Here is a 20,777-nt window from a genome sequence, read left to right as displayed (position 1 = left end):
CAGTGGTAGAATGTCTGGCTACGATGGTCATTGATACACAAACTTTAAGCAACTTTAGTATTTATTTTGAAAAGATTATTAAAAATCCAAGATCTAGCTGAGTGGTGGTGGTGCATGCCTTTAATCCCAGCACTTGGAAGGAGGAAGCAGGCAGATATCTGAGTTTGAGACCTTCCTGGCCTACAAAGTGAATTCTAGGACAGCCAGAACTGTTTTACAAAGAAATCCTGACTTGAAAAATCAAAACTAAAACAAACAAGCATACAAACAAACAAAAAAAACAACCAAATAAACAACAAAAAATCGAAGATCTGTGTTTAAGCAAATGTGAGCAGGACATTCCTCAGTGGGCTAACTTGTGTGTATCATAACTATAAAGACACTAAGCTTTAGCCATTTGATAATTTCTAGGAATAGAGGAAGAGTATAAGTGAACTCAAGGGGGGCAAATTCCATTTCTTGTCAAGACAGTAATTTGGAATACTTTTTAGCCGAAATCTTTTTGTATATAGTATTAAAGTATTTATATATACTAAAGTATATAGTATTAGCTACCAAGAATTAGAGAACCAACTGTGAACTATGTGGAGGTGCACATCTGTAAAGCAATCTGGGTTATTAACCTTTGCCCTATCTCAGTCAAACGGGGAAAACAATCCCCCAAACAATAAGACTGTTAACTAGACAGATAATTTTGAGTTGAAGCTGCATTAAATAGCAAATAGTGGTGTAGAGAAGCTTGTGTTTAAAAAGGTGCTTGTTTTCCCCATTTGCAGGTTCTATACAGAGTAATGAGATGCGTGACGGCTGCAAACCAAGTGTTTTTTTCTGAGGCTGTGTTGACAGCTGCTAATGAGTGTGTTGGTGTTTTGCTCGGCAGCTTGGATCCTAGCATGACTATACATTGTGACATGGTCATTACATATGGATTAGATCAACTGGAGAATTGCCAGACTTGTGGTACCGATTATATCATCTCAGTCTTGAATTTGCTCACATTGGTATGTGAACTACTCCTTTTGTTTTAAATTGTTGTTTATGTAGGTCTTTAAGTTGATGTGGAAGAATGTAAAGAATTTTGCTTCATGTGTTTTAAGAAAGCTTTTATCTTTTTAAGATCCCATTGATAATTCTTAGCTTTCTAGTCCAGTATGCTTTTTTTTTTCTAATATCAAATTGCCTTTAGTGTTTGAGCTCACTTGACTCTTCATTCTCTGATCCTGTGTTGATTACTGGAGAATCACTTGTATGGGAGAAGGTACTTGACTACTTTCAAAAACCTGCTAAAATTTTATTTATTAGAAAAAACTTGTATGATTCTTTTTAAATTTCTTTTTTCTTTTTTCTTTTCTTTTCTTTTTTTTTTTTAAAAGATTTATTTATTATATACAACATTCCTTCCATGTATGCTTGCATGCCAGAAGAGGGCACCAGATCTCATTATAGATGGCTGTGAGCCACCATGTGGTTGCTGGGAATTGAACTCAGGACCTCTGGAGGAGCAGTCAGTGCTCTTAACCTCTGAGCCATCTCTCCAGCCCCCTTTTTTCTTTTTTCTTAATATATTAACTGTACATAACTGCTTTCTTTAAAATATAATGAAATAGTCAATTTTTATACTTAATACTTAGCTCCTGTAGTTAGAAATGCTTGTCCTGTCTGCTTTGTGTAGGCTGTTAATTGCCTCCTCCTGGCAGTTTATCCAATTTTAGTATTTTAAAGAACTCCTGGTCCTTCTACTGTCCTCATTGTTTTGCCTTTTTTTTTTTTTTTTAAAGAATTGCCAACTATGTAATCCTTTTATATTGACATTTTTTCACTTTGTAATGTGCATTTAAGGTTCTTCCTTGCCTTTTTGTAACTTAAGTAAGCTTATTTTAAAATTTTGTTCTTTTAGATTGTTGAGCAGATAAATACAAAACTACCGTCATCGTTTGTAGAAAAGCTTTTTATACCATCATCTAAACTGCTATTTTTACGATACCATAAAGAAAAAGAGGTAAGTAATATATGGATAACAAGTGAATTACTTCTGGCATTGAAAAGTGGGGCTTACTTACTGGACTATGTCAGTATGAAATGATGCTTGATATTAAATATAAAGGAATTACAGTGAATGCTTTAGGTTAATACTGGTTATCATACTAGCACCTTCTTGATTGAGGTACCTTATAACTTTTTAAAAGTATCCATAATTTACTTTTATTAACTCGGTTTTGGTAAATTTTTATAAAAGCAAATAGGCAGATTTATTTCTAAAATTATAAATTCAGAAGTATTACATGTATTAAAAATAAAAATTACTAGTTATTAATCAGCAGACACTCCGAATTGACTATAGACTTAGCTAGATGGGGGGAGTCAAGTTTAAACTGCTGTTGTATATGTGTTGGTATTGATTTAAAAATACAGCAACAATAAAAAGCCTGCAATGTTTCTTGTGAAGTTTCACATTAGCAGCTTTTAGAGCATTCTTTATAATAAGTCCATAGAGCTTTGTAAAAAGCTCACTAATATATATGTTATCTACAGTTGGTCTTGTAAAATGAACCTTTTGGGTGTTAACGGACTGTGAGTATCTAAATCTTGCATGGTGATCTCCCTAGCATGCTACATAGAGTGATTTTTAACCACTTTACTGAAATTTTCTTTTGTAGGTTGTTGCTGTGGCCCATGCTGTTTATCAAGCAGTGCTCAGCTTGAAGAATATTCCTGTTCTGGAGACTGCCTATAAATTAATTTTGGGAGAAATGACTTGTGCACTAAACAATCTGCTACACAGTCTCCAGCTCCCTGACGCCTGTTCTGAGATTAAACACGAGGCTTTTCAGAATCATGTGTTCAATGTTGACAACGCCAACTTTGTAGTTATATTTGATCTCAGTGCCCTGACAACAATTGGAAATGCCAAAAACTCATTAATTGGGGTGAGTCTTTAATTGTAAAGATTTGTTATTTATGCATTTAGTGTTATTTCTGGTTTTGAGGCAGGGATCTCCTGTGTGGCATAGGTTGGCCTTGAACTCATTGTGTTCTAGCTTTAGCCTCCTGAGTACTGACTGGGATTATTGGAATATGCCACCACTCCTAGCCATAAAGACCATCCATGGTTAAGCCCTCTTCACCCTTTGCTATCTTGTTTTCTTTTTGTTTCTCTTTTTTGTTTTTGTAATAGAGTCTATATAGGCCAGATTAAGTGCTGAGGTTATAGGCATGTACCACCATGTCCATTCATAACCTCATATTTTATTTGTGGGTTGGGGACAGAGTTCAACATTTAGTACTTTCTTTAATTGCTCCCCATCTTATTTTTTGAGATACGGTCTTTCATTGAATTTGTGCATCACTAATTCAGCTAGTTAGTCCAGTGAGCTCCAGGTTTCTGTTTGTCTGTCTCTTGAGGGCTGGGATTACAGATTTGTGCCTACTTTATGTGGGTGTTGGTAGTTTGAACTCATGTCCTTGTGCTTGCAAGTGCTTTACCCACTGTGCCAGCTTCTCAGCCCAGACTCACATTTTCTTTTTTCTTTGTCTTTTTTTTTTGGAAGAAAAAATACCACTTTTTTTCCCCCCAACTTCAAAAGAGGACCTGGAACTCTTGTCAGGCTGCTCACAATAGCTTGTAACTTGAAATCTAGCATGCGTGTACACATACACACACACACACACCACCACCACCACCACCACCACCACCACCACCACCACCACCACCACCACCACCACCACCACCACCACCATCATAAATATAATAATAAAAACTAAATGGGAAAATTTTCAGCCAGATGTGGTAGTACATGCTTATAGTCTGAGCACCTACAGGGTGGAGACAGAAGAACTGCCAGTTCTAGACCAGCCTGCAATTAGGTATTAGTCCACACAGTGAGACTCTGTCAAAAAATGAAAAGTTCTTTATCCCTTCTAGGAATTCTTATTACAAAATTAATAGTTAGTGATGGGGAGAGAGATTTGTGTGTGTGTGTGTATCCTTAGATAAGGTGCTCATGTTCCTATAAACAATATGAATAAATTTGTTAAATCTTAAAAAACAGACACACGGTTTCTTAAACACGGTTTGAGTTTAAGAAAGTGTTTAGTGGGAATGCATGGGACCATAGGGTAATTGGATAGGTGCAGATGTGATCAAAATACATTATGTATATGAATGAAAATGTCTTAATGAAAACATCTATATATACAGAAGCATACTGGGTGTGTGAGGGAGGGAGAGGATTGGGTATGTAACTAAGTGGCAGAGTGTTTGGATTCAATCCCAGTATCATAAAAAATCAAATGGTATAATAATAAATTTGAAGTGGCATCACTAACACCCCCTCCCCTTTTGAGTTAGCTATGACTTGTCTTCCCACACTTCTGCCTTTGCCTCTCAAGTATTGGAATTAGAGACTTGTACTAATAAATCTGGCTACATCCTTTTGATTTTTAATTACTGTACTAGTTTATATATTTCTTCTTTCTATTGAACCACACAGAAACAATAATTTAAGGAGAGAGGAATGTTCTGTATTAAACGATAATGTTTTCTAAGACTCGATGTTCATGCTTACTTTCTTTAGCTTGTGTATGCTCAGAGTATCCAGGCTCTCTCATAGATGCCCCTTCCTCTATGATACTTTCTCCTTACATATGAATCTTGTGGGAAACTCTCTTCTTAATACACCTAAGTTTTATTTTGAGAAAAAGCGATGGGTGAGTCAGGTAGTTAGATGGAGCATTGTGTCTTAGAGGAAAAGGAATAGGTGGAAAAGGCTTAGAGAGGCAGGATTGCTGGCTTTGTTATTGAACAAGATACCTTGCCATTTGTAATATGCTTAAAGTTGAGCAAATGTAGGCTTTGTATCAAAGAGTACAAAAAGTACTGTATCAAGGACTTTGCTTAAACTAGACAAGCATCAACAAACTGGCCATTTGCCCCAGATTTAGTTGTACATCTGTTTAGTTGCTTTTGTTTTAAATAGCATGATTGAGCTATACTTTATTATGTTCTCACTTTGTAAAGAAATATCAGAAGCAGCCAGCTACTCCTTGTTTTGTCTGGCTTATGACGATGCCACTCAGCCTAAGTTGAGGGAATGTTAGCTGAAGACCTCAGCTTTGTGTACTAGATAATTTCCAAGTTTTAGACCTATGCTTTAGGTTTTAAGTGTCTAAGCACCCTTGATTCCGAAGGTAGATTGTTTGTGTATGCTTGTGTGTGTCTTGGGGGAGCCACAAATATACTTTGTCTGTTTTTCCCTTGGCAGATGTGGGCACTGTCTCCAACTGTGTTTGCACTGCTGAGTAAGAATCTGATGATTGTGCATAGTGACCTAGCTGTTCACTTCCCAGCAATTCAGTATGCAGTGTTGTACACCCTGTATTCCCATTGTACCAGGTACTGTACTCACAGGTCCTCAGAAGAAAAAAAAAACAAGAAATGCTTCTTCAGTTTGTTGTCTTCATTTAATGACAGCTGAAAAGATGATCTCCACTTTGTCTTTCAGGCATGATCACTTCATATCCAGTAGTCTTAGCTCTTCATCCCCTTCCTTATTTGATGGTGCCGTGATTAGTACTGTAACTACAGCCACAAAGAAACATTTCTCAATTATATTAAATCTTTTGGGAATATTGCTAAAGAAAGATAATCTTAACCAGGACACCAGGTACATAAATAATTTTTTAAAATAATACTGAATTCCTAAGTTTATTAATTCTTTGTGATTTGAGGCTAAGAAATTTAGATTGCAGCTTCACTGTGAAGCACCTGATTGGATTCTGTTACTTGATTTTTATGTACCCTGCTGGGCTCTACTTTGGGGCCATTTTCCACTGGCATCATGCTGCTTTTCAGAAACAGAATACCATGATGCAGAAACAAATTTCTCTAGACTTAGCTTTTTATTTGTAGGTTTATTTTACTTTTAAATATGTATATTTTTGTGTATCTCTGTGAGGGCAGCACTCTTGGAGGCTTGTGGTATTAGATTTCCCTGGCGCAGGAGTAACAGATTGTTGTGAGCTGGCTGGTGTGGGTGTTGGAAACTGAACATCAGTCCTCTGCAAGGGTACTGTGCACTCAGCCACTGCAGATTCTCCAGCTCCACCTTTTATTTATTTCATTTTTTTTTTTTTTTACTTGTGCTGTTTGAAAAATAAAATGAAAACTGGTAGAAGAAAGTGTTTTTTTTTTTTTTTTAAAATGTAAAGCCAACTGTTTATTTTATGTTTCAGGAAATTATTAATGACATGGGCTTTGGAAGTGGCTGTATTAATGAAGAAGTCTGAAACATACGCACCTTTATTTTCCCTTCCATCTTTTCATAAATTTTCCAAAGGCCTTTTAGCCAACAGTAAGAGACTTACTATGTTTTAATTTTGTTTACCCTTTAAAAGGTAATATTGGTTAATGGGAGAAGGTAGTTACAGCAGCACTCTTCTGCCATGAAGTGAGTAGTTCCTATTTTAACTCTATATATTGTCGTCTTGATTAATTTTTATTTTATTTGAAAAATAATTGAATTGTCAAATTTTCAACCTTAACTTTATTCCATGAGCTTGAATTTTGTTGAATATTAATTTCCTAGGTGTTTCTCTCAGTGAGGTTTCTAGGCAAGAGTAGGGTATAATCCGTACTAGGTGCGTCTTGTTTGATGAGTGAGTGAGTAAATGAAGAATGAATGGGTTCAGAATGTTATGTTGACTGAAATGTACTTTAAGAGGTGCAAACTGAAAGTAACTTTTCCTTTTTAATAATAGCTCTCGTTGAAGATGTGAATATTTGCTTGCAAGCATGCAGCAGTCTCCATGCTCTGTCCTCTTCCTTGCCAGATGATCTGCTGCAGAGGTATGGACTAGAGACTGAGTCTTTGGCTCTGGCTATAATGGCATGGGAATGCTACCACACCTGCTTTATCTGTTATTTTTCATAGGTGTGTTGATGTCTGCCGTGTTCAGCTTGTCCATAGTGGAACTCGTATTCGACAGGCCTTTGGGAAGCTACTGAAGTCAATTCCTTTAGATGTTGTACTAAGGTATAACTATTTTGGCTTGCTATGTTTTTTACTGCTTTGTAATTGTCTACCATAGTAAAAGATTAATCATCATGTTTAGTGCATTAATTTAACATATTGCATGATACTTCTTAGTGATCAAAGACATATCAGAGGACATTTTTGGAGACTTAGAAGCAGAAAACATTTTTTTTTTTGTTGGTAATCTTTGTCATCTTTTAATAATTAGGGTAGAATAATTTATGTAGTACCCCAAATCCATTACTTAGTAATTAAAATTTTTTTGTTTTGTTTTGTTTCTTTTTTTTTGTTTGTTTGTTTGTTTTTTTTTTCGAGACAGTTTCTCTGTGGCTTTGGAGCCTGTCCTGGAACTAGCTCCTGTAGACCAGGCTGGCCTCGAACTCACAGAGATCCGCCTGCCTCTGCCTCCCGAGTGCTGGGATTAAAGGCGTGCGCCACCACTGCCCGGCTTATTTTCTTTAGTTTTGTGTCTGAGTGTTTTGCCTTGTGTGTATGTTTCTCTCTGTACCACCATGTGTATGCCTGGTGCCTGCTGAGGTCAGGCAGGACAAAGATGTTGAATAAACTTTTATGGCTTTTGATTAAGTTGATTTTGGAGCATTTGTTTTGTTTTTGAGATAGGGTTTCACTTATTCCAAGCTAGCCTCCAACTTTTTATACAGCCAAGGAAAATCCTAAATTCTAGATTCTCTGGCCTTCCTTTAAAGTGCTGGGATTGTAGGTGTGCATCACTGTGTTCAGTTTATTCTGTCTGTGAGCAAACCTAGGGCTTTGTTTGTGCTGGACAAGCATTCCACTGACTGAACTACATTCCCAGTACGTACCCTCTCTCTTTTCCCTTTTTCATTTTAATATCATCATCATTATGATTGTTATTATTATTGGCAAGATCTCATGTTGTAGTGCACGATAGTCCCAAACTGTTCTTGAACTCAGGATCTTCCTGCCTCCCAAATCCTGGAATTACAGGTATACACTAACAGTCTTTTTTAAGATTTTATTTTTACTTTTTGTGATTGTTTGTGAGTGTGTCTGTCCCCTGTAGTTGAGTCACCTGTGTGGGTGCTGGGAATTGAACTCAGGTCATCTGGAAGAGCAACAAGAGCACTGAGTACTCTTAACATTGAACCATCTCTCCAGCCTTCTGCATTAACAATTTGGGAACCTTTAAGATTCTAAAATTGTGAAATTATAACATACACTCACACTCTTATTTTTTGTTTTTGTTTTGGTTTTTGATACAAGATTTTTATTTGCAGCCCTGGTTGTTTTAGAACTTACTCAGTAAATCATGCCTGCCTCTGCCTTCTGAGTGCTGGAATTAAAGGCATTTAGCACTAACACCCAGCTTTTGCTTTTTTTTTTTTAAAGGTAGGTTCTCATTACATAACCATAGGCATATCTAGAATTTGCTATGTATACCAAGCTGGCCTTGCACTCAGGGATCTGCCTGCTTCTGCTTCCTTAATACTGTTAGTAAAGGCATGGACCACCACTCCTAGCATCCTCTGTCCATTTTTAAGCCTTGGTTTTATTTTTGCTTCCAATGAAGTTCCAGTACTCCATTTATTGAATCTGCTAACCTTCCTTCTAAAACATCTTTCATGACGATGACTTTTTTTGTTAACAGCAATAACAATCACACAGAGATTCAGGAAATTTCTCTAGCATTGAGAAGCCACATGAGTAAAGCACCAAGCAACACGTTCCACCCTCAGGACTTTTCTGATGTCATCAGTTTCATTTTGTATGGGAACTCTCACCGAACAGGGTAAGTAAGGCTCTGATTATTTCATTAGAGAGCAGTAGTTCTAAGATTCTTCTGATAATTACATCCAGATTTGAGAAAACATTCATCCAGTGTGCCCCTTTGGAAGGTAACATTGTTTGGTGGCTCATATGATTTTTGCCAGCTTTGAAGATAGATAATGCTTTGAAGGTAGCATTTGTGGGAACAGAAATGGACTGTGACTTTCACTGGTGAAATGTGATTGACAGTTGATTGATCTGATTGCCATGAATGCTTTGGAGGGAGGGAGGGTTGGAGATGATATTGTTAAGATGTTCGGTTGTAGTGAGTGAAATGTAACCTGCAGGCCAAATAGTTATGAGCAATGTAGCCAGTAATTCAGTTTCATTACACTCCAGCCTGTTTTTTTAAAGTGTAGTGGCTTCTTTTGATATGAAATTGGTCCCTATTCCCATTCCCCTTGTACTTGTTTTGATTATTAAGATGAAGTTGTCATTGTCTGTTACATATGAAACTACTTTTCCCAGGAAGGACAATTGGTTAGAAAGATTGTTCTATAGCTGCCAGAGGCTGGATAAGCGTGACCAATCTACAATTCCCCGCAATCTTCTAAAGACAGATGCTGTCCTTTGGCAGTGGGCTATTTGGGAAGCTGCACAGTTCACTGTTCTTTCAAAGTTGCGAACCCCACTGGGCAGAGCTCAGGACACGTTCCAGACAATTGAAGGTAACCAGCAATTTAATTTGGCATTCTTCAAACGTTGTGATGTAGATAAATTTCTAGGCCTTTTAACTTCAGAAATTCTGGCTTTATAATTGGTAGATTTCAGATGTTTTTTTTTTCTGTACTCTTCACTAAATTAGTTCTAGATATGACTTTAAAAGAAGGTTTTATTATGTAACTGTATTGCCATGTGCATGTCTGTTTTTGTTCAAAAGCTTAGGGTTATATGGAACAAACTTTTTCCCCCCAAAATGAAAGATTATTTAATCTTTGGTTTTTGTTTTATTTTAAATTAATGAGTATATAATCAGGATAATTTGTAAATTGATTTATTAAGAGTTTTCTCTGATTCATAGTGTTGCTGCCTTTGTTTTTAGGTATCATTAGAAGTCTTGCAGCCCACACACTAAACCCTGACCAGGATGTTAGTCAGTGGACCACTGCAGATAATGATGAAGGCCATGGAAGCAATCAGCTTAGACTTGTTCTTCTGCTTCAGTATCTGGAGAACCTGGAGAAATTAATGTATAATGCCTATGAGGGATGTGCAAATGCGTTAACATCACCCCCCAAGGTTGGTGTCCATAGAATTATAGTGGTGCTTTGTAACATAGTCATTGTGAAACAGTAACCATGTGTATTTAGTTTATATGTATTTAAGGTATCTTCACAATAATTTGAACCAGTACTTACTTCTTCTTTCCTTTTTTTTTTAATTTTTTTTTTATTTTAGGTCATTAGGACTTTTTTCTATACCAATCGACAGACTTGTCAAGACTGGCTTACTCGGATCCGCCTCTCCATCATGAGGGTAGGGTTGTTGGCAGGTCAGCCCGCTGTGACAGTGAGACATGGCTTTGACTTACTGACTGAAATGAAAGCAAATAGTCTATCTCAGGTAAGGTCATTGGGAATACATTTTAGCTGTAGAAATTTGGGTTTGGTCTCTGATGAAATTCAGTCTACAGATAAGTTAACTTTAGTTCTTTCTCAAGTCTCTTCATCCAATATCTTATAAAACTAATGATTCCCCAGTCATTTGTTTTCTACGTAGAAAATGTTAAAGATATGAACTTTATATTCTTTTTATTTCTTTTTATTTTATTAAAAATTTCCATCTCCTCCCCCTTCCCTCCCCTCCCTTCCACCCATAACCCCACCACTCCACCCCTCTCCAAGACAAAGAGCCATCAGGGTTCCCTTCACTATGTTAAGTCCAAGGTCCTCCCAGCCCCCCCTAAGTCCAGGAAGGTGAGCAACCAAACTGACGAGGCTCACAGTGAGCCCGTCCATGCTGTAGAGGTCATGTTCATTGCCGTTGTCCTTGGTATCTCAGTCCTCCTCCGCCGTCAGCCACATTCAGAGAGTCCGGTTTGGTCCCCTGTTCTATCAGTCCCATTCCAACTGGACTTGGTGGTCTCCCGTTAGATCTGTCCCACCGTCTCAATGGGTAAACACACTCTTCACGGTCCTGACTTCCTTGCTCATAATCTCCCTCCTTTTGCTCCTCATCGGGACCTTGGGATCTCAGTCCGGTGCTCCTATGTGGGGCTCTGTCATTTTCTCCATCCAATGCCAGGTGAAGGTTCTATGGTGATATGCAAGATATTCATGAGTATGGCAATAGGATCTGTACATTTCTGGCACCCTCTCCTCAGCTGCCCAAGGACCTAGCTGGGGGTGTCTTCCTGGGCACCTGGGAACCCCTCTAGAGTCAAGTCTCTGCCAACCCTAGAATGGCTCCCTTAATTAAGATATATAATTCCTTGTTCCCATATCCACTTTTCCTATATCCCAACCATCCTATTCCCCCAAGCTCTTCCCATCCTCCACTTCAAACTTTTCTCTCCCCATTCCCCCCTCCCCCCATCCCACCCCACCCCCATGTTCCCATTTTTTGTCCGGCAATCTTGTCTACTTCCAGTATCCAGGAGGATAACTATATGTTTTTCTTTGGGTTCACCTTCTTATATAGCTTATCTAGGATTTTTTTACGAATTATAGGCTCGATGTCCTTTATTTATGGCTAGAAACCAATTATGAGTGAGTACATCCCATGTTAATCTTTTTGGGCCTGGGTTACCTCACTCAGGATGGTGTTTTCTATTTGCATCCATTTGCATGCAAAATTCAAGATGTCATTGTTTTTTACCGCTGAGTAGTACTCTATTATGTATATATTCCACACTTTCTTCATCCATTCTTCCACTGAAGGGCATCTAGATTGTTTCCAGGTTCTGGCTATTACAAATAGTGCTGCTATAAACATAGTTGAACAAATGCTTTTGTAATATGATTGGGCATCTCTTGGGTAAATTCCCAAGAGTGGGATTGCTGGGTCCTGGGGTAGGTTGATCCCAAATTTCCTGAGAAACCTCCACACTGCTTTCCAAAGCGGTTGCACAAGTTTGCATTCCCACCAGCAATGGATGAGTGTACCCCTTACTCCACATCCTCTCCAGCAAAGGCTATCATTGGTGTTTTTGATTTTAGCCATTCTGACAGGTGTAAGATGGTATCTCAACGTTGTTTTGATTTGCATTTCCCTGATTGCTAAGGAGGTTGAGCATGCCCTTAAGTGTCTTTTGGCCATTCGAACTTCGTCTGTTGAGAATTCTCTGTTCAGTTCAGTGCCCCATTTTTTAAATGGGTTAATTAGCATTTTAAAGTCTAGTCTCTTGAGTTCCTTATATATTTTGGAGATCAGACCTTTGTCTGTTGCAGGGTTGGTGAAGATCTTTTCCCAGTCAGTAGGCTGCCTTTTTGTCTTAGTGACAGTGTCCTTTGCTTACAGAAGCTGCTCAGCTTCAGGAGGTCCCATTTATTCAATGATGCCCTTAATGTCTGTGCTGCTGGGGCTATACGTAGGTTTTTTTGATTTTTTGAGACAGGGTTTCTCTGTGGCTTTGGAGCCTGTCCGGGAACTAGCTCTTGTAGACCAGGCTGGCCTCGAACTCACAGAGATCTGCCTGCCTCTGCCTCCCGAGTGCTGGGATTAAAGGCGTGTGCCACCACCGCCCGGCTGAACTTTTTATTCTTAAAGACTGGGACTAATTGTAAGAAATTTGTATGTGGATCACATTCTTAGAGTGTTTGGGAAGTTCTTAATTTAATTAGGTTCAGAATAAATAAATGGAATCTAAAACAACAAAATACTTATTCCTTAATAAATGTTTTTTAAGTTAATTACGCTAAATAGCATGAAAGGAATTGTTAAATATGTAAGTTGTGGCCAATAGTTTATAAGTTCAGTAGATATTTTTTTAGTGGTGTCGAGGTCTGTGACTAATCTGCCTGCTGTTTCCAGGGGAATGAATTGGAAGTAACGATCATGATGGTGGTAGAAGCACTGTGTGAGCTCCATTGTCCTGAAGCTATACAGGGAATTGCTGTCTGGTCATCTTCAGCTGTTGGTAAAAACCTTCTCTGGATTAACTCAGTGGCTCAGCAGGCTGAAGGGAGGTAAGTTAGAAGGAAAGGAATGAATGATAGGATTTTTATTTCAAATCCTTTGTATTATATAATCATGAAAATAGCTTTATCTATTTTGAATATGAAGCCTGCTATAATCACTTCAGTAGGGGGCATCTTTCATTTGTTTGTTTATTAGCAGCCATAACATGAGTGCCTCACTTAAGTAGGAGGTTATGAGAAATCATACTGGAAAACAAGGTCTTTCAGTTTCATGGATGGTTTTAAATAGGGTTTTTGATTGAAAACCTTCCACATTTGATTCAGGTGTAATACTGTCTGTTGCTGGAGTGTTTACTCACAACTCTGTCAATTGCATGTATGTCTCATTTAAGTTTAAGTAGTTTTTAGGAATTTGGGAAGAGGTAACCACTTAAATTTGGAAAGATAAATAACCTGGTGTCTGTAGATTTTGGTGTGTCTAAAGCTACATTTTCTAAGTGTGGTAGTTTTTAACCTCTGCTGTAGAAACAACAGTCTATCTACAGAGCTGCATGGCTTTTCTACTCACCAATATTCTAAAAAAAATTTCTACAATCTCATTTTTCTTTTGCTGTTTGTTTTGAGGCAGGGTTTCTCTGTGTAGCTTTGGAGCCTGCCCTGGACTAACTCTGTAGATCAGGCTGGCCTTGAACTCACGTAGATCCAGATCTGTAGATCTGCCTGCCTCTGCCTCCTGAGTGTTGGGATTAAAGGTGTACGCCACCACCACCTGGCCTGAGTTTTCTTAATGGACACCATTGCTTATTTGTGAATACATACTTATTTGGCATACTTTTGAAATATTGTTGTATATCAAAGTTTTTAGTATTTTTTGCTAGTGGTTTTTTTTTTGTTTTTTTTTTTTGTTTGTTTTTTTTGTTGTTTTTTTTTTTTTTTTTTGCTTGTTTGTTTGTCTGTTTTGGTTTTGGTTTTTCAAGACAGGGTTTCTCTGTGTAACAGTCTTGGTTGTCCTGGAACTCATTCTGTAGACCAGGCTGGCCTTGAACTCACTGAGATCTGCCTGTCTCTGCCTCCCAAGTGCTTGGGATTAAAGGCTTGAGCCACCACTGCGGGCCCACTAGTTTTATACTGTCTTGGTATGAGGCAGAGATCAAATTTCCCCCTCCATATAGCTTTGTCCAGGTGCAGTTTGTCGAGTAATTCATTCTCTCACCATTAATTCTTTTTTAGAAGGAGTTTCATTTGAATGATAAAAAAAAAATAAGACTGCTTTAATTTGTATTAAAGGTTTGAAAAGGCCTCTGTGGAGTACCAGGAGCACCTTTGTGCCATGACAGGTGTTGATTGCTGCATCTCCAGCTTTGACAAATCTGTTCTCACATTGGCTAATGCTGGACGTAACAGTGCCAGCCCCAAACACTCTCTAAATGGTGAGCATTCAGCATTTATATTAACAATGTCATAGTTACAGTGCATTTGTCCAGGTAAACTTATGTTTCAATGTGTATGTTTTCCAGGTGTTTATGGTTTATGAAATATTTACAGTTCTTAGTTTCTGTCTTCTTTCTTAATCAAATACCTTTCAGGCGAATCCAGGAAAACTGTGCTCTCCAAACCAACTGATTCTTCCCCTGAAGTTATCAATTACCTAGGGAATAAGGCCTGCGAGTGCTACATCTCTATTGCGGATTGGGCTGCTGTGCAGGAGTGGCAGAATGCTGTCCATGAATTGAAGAAGAACACCAGCAGCACTTCACTCAATCTGAAAGCTGATTTCAATTATATCAAGTAATGGCTGCATCTAGTCAGCGTCCTCTGCTCTGTTGATAAGTAGTCTTCCTCTGTGGTGGCAAATACTAAAATTGGTCATATTTATAAGAGGAAACCAACAGTGGGGTAAGGAAGGAATCTTCTTAGTTGGAAGATAGAATTATATATAAAGAGGCACTGCTTTAGAGAGGCTCACACAGGACAGCTATGTTTCTGAAGTACTGTTAAATATTTAAAGAAAATTTGTTTTAATGGTGAGAGTTTGTGAATATCTCTAAGTTATATTCTTTGTTCCTCTTTAATTATGCATCTCAAAATTGCGGATTTACTGCATTCCAGACACATGACTGGAAGGGCAAAGCTCATCAGAGTTGGTTTACTGTCCTTGTCTTCCTGGTAACTGAACACATAATTTGTGGGAAGCATCGGGTATAGTATAGCAGGACAAAACACACTGCTTCTAACTCTTGAAAATAGAAAGAGAAGAAATGGGAGGAAAAAAAAACCTGACAAAGGATTACTTGTCTTTTCTGTGCCTCAAGGAAAACAGTTAAAGTTAGTTATAGACAGTTTAGGATAGCTGTGGCAGAATGGATGCGGTCAGAAGAAATTGAAGTCTTAAGTTTATTTTTGGGGGGGGGGGGGGATATCTTGTCAGCAGTTGAAAGCGTAGAACTGTAGAGTACAGTGGGGACACGGAGGGGGGATGCTGCCAGAAAGCCTAAGGTCTTGTAGTAGGATAGATAATAGATGTTGGATATGAACAGATCATCAACAACCAGTGTTTAACTAACCTGAGAAGCAACTGTTGATACTGTTGTAGTTGGAGTAGGAATGGGGTAAGCCAACTGATGAATATTTCCATTGCTGCTTTCAGACTTAGTGATAAGAAAAGGGACCCAGTGAAAGGTGGTGGTGTAGTCAGTAATCCCAGCACTAGAAAGATGGAAACAGGACAAACACCCTTAGTTACATAAGTGAGTTCCAAACCAACTTGTCTGGGAAAAAAAATAGAAAAGAGAGGTTGAGAACATAAATCTTCCTCCTGGTTGGGGGATATCTTTAGTAGAGATGGGGCAGAGGAGAGATGTGGAGCTTGTATGAGTGGGGCTTCTCATCTTGGCACTGGAGTGTCAGAGCTATAGGAAATGATTGCAGAAAAGAAAATAGTTGGAATTCTTTCAGGGACGGTAAATGAGTTTCATTTAAACAAACAAACAAACAAAAAAACAAATGTTTGGGAGATGCCTCAGTGAGAGTCAGGACTACGGTATAAAACTGAGACAATAGGACGCTTTTCATGGGGAGAGAGGCCAGCAGGTGGCTTGGAGAAACCAAGTATTGAAGACTTGTAGAATCTACTGCCAGTGTGTTAACAGGTTCATAAAAAGAGGAAGGAGATCCAGAGGTGAGAAGGCTCAACTGGTGGTCATGGCTAGGACTTTATTGAAATGCCCCATCAAGATGAAATGGTATTTCTAAATCCATTTCTTTGAAAAGTTGCTCCCTTCTGCTGCTTGTTCTTCCCATTGTTCCCAGGTTACACAGGGCTGGTGAGGTCTAACACAAGCTGATGGGTATTTTAATTACAGGTCACTAAGCAGCTTCGAGTCTGGAGAGTTTGTTGAATGCACTGAGCAATTGGAATTGTTACCAGGAGAAAATATTAATCTACTTGCTGGAGGATCAAAAGAAAAAATAGGTATTTGAGAACAGTTTTTTTTTTTTTTTTTTTCATGACAAGTTTCTTAAAAGTTTGGATAGTTTTTGTTTTACTAGGAAACCTGTAAGTTCTTGTATATTTATTTGGAGTACTACACTATATGAAGCAACATATTTCACTAAAATTGTGCTATTAATAGTTGATGAGGCAAATGAAAAACTGGCTCAGTTAAAATTAAACTGGCAATGGTGGCGCATACCTTTAATCCCAGGACTCTAAAGGCAGAGGCAGGCGGACCTCTGAGTTCTCGCCATTATCCAGTGAAATCCTGTCTCAAAACAAACAAACAACAACCAAAAATTAAAGACATTGAGACTTTTAGATTGATGTAGACATTTAATTGAAAAAGCACAAAGCAGTGTTTGGGCTCTACAGTTTCCTTAATTTTCATCTTTCTGAGCTTACTGTATATTACTGCTTGTTGAGGCATTCAGAGGTCTGCTGTGCAGATTGAGGTTTGCCTCATGGAGAGTAGGATGCACATGTAAGCTCTCAAGTACTTCTGTGGAGCTGTAAAAACAAACCAGGTGCATTCTTTATGGGTATTTGACTATAAAGGCTTTCACTGTTGGCTCACCGTTGGTCAAGATGTGCAGTATTGTTTCCATGTGATTAGCCTTTTCATTTACATTTTAGAAAAATTGTGCAATTTTTTTTTTAAAAGAGAGGTGAGTCATTTATTTTAAAACTAATTTTCCTATCTGTAACTTTGATTTTGTTTTTTGTGTTCTTTTGGAACTCAGTATGTAGACTTGGCCTGAATTTATAGGTCCTGCTATGTTTGCTTTCTGAGTGCTAGGGTTAAAGACAGATTCCACCATACCTGACAGTTTTGGTTTCTTATATAAGGTGCTCACTGTTGAAGTGTACTTATCTCTGAACTTAATTTCAAGTCTTAAAAAAATCATACTTGTTTTAGAATTAGTTTTTTTTCTGGTATAAATGAATTTGGCTATAGTTATTAGTTGGTATGGTATGTAGTTATTATATGGTATATAATTAATTAGTTAAATATATACCAGTAAGCTTAGGATTGAGGAGCTATCTCAGTCACTAAACTATTTGCCATACAAACATGAGGAGCTGAGTTCAGTCCATAGCATCTGTCAAAAAGTGTAGTGCTAGAGCAGCAGGGTAGGCTGGCCATTGAGAGACTGATAAAAAAGATGGATGGGACTAGAGGAATGATACTGAAGGTTGACTTCTGGCCTCCAGATGCACACACAGTGCACACCATTAAATAAATAAAAATGTGAGATTAAATTTCATGAAGTGGAGGAAAACCTCACTGAAATGGTTACATCCTTTATAGAATCAAGTTTTGAATGTAAAAAGAAGGGGTAAAAAAGATTTCTTACCAGTATTTGCACCTTTAATGGCAGGTGATTGTTAGAGACATGAGGTATAATTTTATGTTAAATAATGCAGTTTACGTTATTAAATTTACACTATCTGAAATGTCTAGCTACCTGACCTTAAGGAAAGAAAGAAGGTATTCATTGATGATAATTACTTTATTAAATATTGCCAAAATATTTTAATACCTTTGTACATTAAGAACAAATTAACAATACAATGTAACTTGTTTAGATATGAAAAAGCTGCTTCCTAACATGCTCAGCCCAGACCCACGGGAGCTTCAGAAATCCATTGAAGTCCAGCTGTTGAGAAGCTCGGTCTTTTTGGCAACTGCTTTAAACCATGTGGAACAAGATCAGAAATGGCAGTCCTTAACTGAGTGAGTCGGAAGTGCACACATTGTCAGGCAACAGCAAAAAATTAAAACTACAGATGTGTAGAAACCCCTGAAAGCAATCGTCTTGTTTTGCTCATAATCTAATATAGAGCAGACTGCTTTCCTTGCTGTGACCCCTGATTTTTTTTTTTTTTTTTGATGCCAAATGGTAGTGCCTTAGCCACTTCATATTAGTGGTTACAAAATGAAGAATCTTGTTAATTAATTGACAGCAAATATGTTCTTTCAGAAACGTGGTAAAGTACTTGAAGCAAACCTCACGCATAGCTATTGGACCACTAAGACTGTCTACGCTAACAGTGTCACAATCCTTGCCAGTGCTGAGTACCCTGCAGTTGTACTGCTCGTCTGCTCTCGAGAACACGGTTTCTAATAGACTGTCAACAGAGGTGTGTAGATGTGTGTGTGTGTGTGTGTGTGTGTGTGTGTGTGTGTGTGTGTGTTCTTTAAAATTCCTTAGTTGAGTATATGTGTACGGTTGGTTGTTTTGCGTGTATGTGTCTGTGCACCACTTGCATGTCTGGTGCCCCTAGAAGCCAGAAGAAGGCATTAGATCCCCTAGGGCTGGAGTTACAAATGAATGTGAGTCACCATGTGGGTGCTGGGAGTTGAACCTTGGTCCTTTGAAAGAGTAACAAGTGCTCTTAACAACAGAGCCATCTCTCTAGTCCTGAAGTATATTTTTTTTGTAAGTATTCTCTATGAGTGTTAAAATATTAGCATAGATAAAAGACCTCATTTTCTCAGTTTTTAAAGTAGAATTTGTAATTGGGTAAGCTGGTGAACTCAAATCTAAAATGTATTTCTAGACAGATTTTCATTTGAGGTGGTATAGGACAGATGGAAGAATCTAAGGTTTTGATTAATTGTTGAATCTTGGTTTTTCGTTTATGTAAATTTTGGATTTCACTTACACCCTTTCTCTTTCTTAATAGAGTAAACTTCAACCAAAAAGAGAACCTTTGCAAAGAACTTGCAATCTTTAATAATTATAGAATCAATAATTTAATGCTTTTTCTGCAATTTTGGTTTAGAGTAAACCAAAATGTTTTCACAGATGCACTTTATTAGTAAATATATTGACAAATTATACTTAATATTCTGAGTTTATTTATTAAAACAAAGGTTTTCTGTTTAGGTGTGTCTTAGTTTCTTTTTTATTGCTCCGATGACATATTCTTACCAAGGCATCTCATAAAAGAAAGTGTTTGATTTGGGCATACAGTTTCAAAGGGTTAAGTTCAGGATATCAGACCAAAGGCATGGCACCTGAGACCTTACATTTTGATCTTGAAATTGAAAGCAGAGAGAGTAAGAAACACTGAATGTCCTTTGAAACCTCAAAATCTGTCCCAATTGACTCCTTCAACAAGACCACATCTTCTAATTTTTCCAAAATAGTTCTACCAACTGGGGACCAAGTATTCAAATACACGTGCCTTTGGGGGCCATTCTCATTTACTTCAGCACAGGTTGGAAGGTTATAGAGAAGTTAGACTATGTAGTCTATCTTGAGCTTATTAGAAGAGACTGTTTTATACGAGTCTATTGTCTCTCTGCTTCCAGGACTGTCTTATCCCACTCTTTAGTGATGCTCTTCGCTCATGTAAACAACATGATGTGCGGCCTTGGATGCAGGCATTGAGATACACCATGTACCAGAATCATTTGTTAGAGAAAATTAAAGGTAACTATCTCTTTCTCTTTCTCATTCTTTACATAACCGTGGCTGCCCTAAAACTTACTGTGTAGACCAGGCTGACCGCAAACTCACAGAGACCCACCTGCCCCTTTCTTTCAAATGCTGGGATTAAAAGCATATTGGGCCCATTTTCTTTTCTTGCTTTTGAGACAGGGTTTCTCTAGTGTTGGAGCCTGTCCTGAAACTAGCTCTTGTAGACTAGGCTGGCCTCGAACTCACATATCTGCCTGCCTCTGCCTTCCAAGTGCTGGAATTAAAGGCGTGCACCACCACCACCACCTGGCTCCGTTTTCTTTTTCTTAAAGTTAACTTTACTGAGATATAAATTATACATTTAAGTATGCAGTTTGGTTTGTTTTTTCCTATCTACCTCTATGTACCCACCAGTATAGACAGGATGGAGAACATTTCTCTTAACCCTAGAAAGTCCCATGTCTCTTTTTTCAGGTTACTAACATTGTCCCTGTCTCAGGATGATTTGCTTCCTATTCCTGTAAATTAGACTTATGTTTGCTGATGTTTTCACATAAATGGAATTAGGCTACATCCTCTCATATCTGGCATCGCTAGCTTACATGATATTTTCAAGGTTCTCTGATGTTAACTAAGCACAGTGGTCTTTTTTATTGTTAGTAATATTCCACTGTATGGATGTGCCACCATTTGTTTTTTTTCCCATTTGTTCTTGGTTCTTCTATTTTGGTAGCTAAGTATGAAGCTGCTATAAACATTGGTGTTACTTATTTCCCTTGTTGCTTCAACCAAATTTATTTTTATTTTGTGCATAAGAATTTGCCTGATTTTGTGTATATGTACTCCATTTGTGCCTAGAGACCAGAAGAGGGTGCTGTATCCTCTTGAACTGGTGTTACAGGCAGTTGTGAGCCATCAAGTGGGTGCTGGGAAC

General features: G+C 38.0%; 1 protein-coding gene across 4 annotated transcripts in view; it reads left to right on the top strand.

The window, feature by feature from the left end:
• Positions 1 to 20,777, top strand: part of Smg1 (SMG1 nonsense mediated mRNA decay associated PI3K related kinase) — a 101,288-nt gene that overhangs the window by 40,553 nt on the left and 39,958 nt on the right. For 3 of the 4 annotated variants that reach the window (XM_038321673.2, XM_038321682.2, XM_038321691.2), the window contains 19 exons: positions 777 to 1,001; positions 1,898 to 1,999; positions 2,658 to 2,927; positions 5,262 to 5,392; positions 5,502 to 5,663; positions 6,232 to 6,350; positions 6,757 to 6,844; positions 6,930 to 7,031; positions 8,662 to 8,802; positions 9,309 to 9,508; positions 9,883 to 10,079; positions 10,239 to 10,403; positions 12,813 to 12,967; positions 14,207 to 14,349; positions 14,506 to 14,707; positions 16,282 to 16,391; positions 18,003 to 18,150; positions 18,398 to 18,557; positions 19,735 to 19,855. In XM_038321673.2, coding sequence (XP_038177601.1) covers positions 777 to 1,001; positions 1,898 to 1,999; positions 2,658 to 2,927; positions 5,262 to 5,392; positions 5,502 to 5,663; positions 6,232 to 6,350; positions 6,757 to 6,844; positions 6,930 to 7,031; positions 8,662 to 8,802; positions 9,309 to 9,508; positions 9,883 to 10,079; positions 10,239 to 10,403; positions 12,813 to 12,967; positions 14,207 to 14,349; positions 14,506 to 14,707; positions 16,282 to 16,391; positions 18,003 to 18,150; positions 18,398 to 18,557; positions 19,735 to 19,855 — 2,941 coding nt within the window. The remainder of the gene's footprint in view (positions 1 to 776; positions 1,002 to 1,897; positions 2,000 to 2,657; positions 2,928 to 5,261; positions 5,393 to 5,501; positions 5,664 to 6,231; positions 6,351 to 6,756; positions 6,845 to 6,929; positions 7,032 to 8,661; positions 8,803 to 9,308; positions 9,509 to 9,882; positions 10,080 to 10,238; positions 10,404 to 12,812; positions 12,968 to 14,206; positions 14,350 to 14,505; positions 14,708 to 16,281; positions 16,392 to 18,002; positions 18,151 to 18,397; positions 18,558 to 19,734; positions 19,856 to 20,777) is intronic. The other variant, XM_038321700.2, reaches the window with a different exon arrangement.

The sequence above is a fragment of the Arvicola amphibius genome, chromosome 1, assembly GCF_903992535.2.
Source record: "Arvicola amphibius chromosome 1, mArvAmp1.2, whole genome shotgun sequence".
NCBI classification, from domain to species: domain Eukaryota; kingdom Metazoa; phylum Chordata; class Mammalia; order Rodentia; family Cricetidae; genus Arvicola; species Arvicola amphibius.
This window is presented reverse-complemented; position numbering and strand designations above follow the sequence as displayed.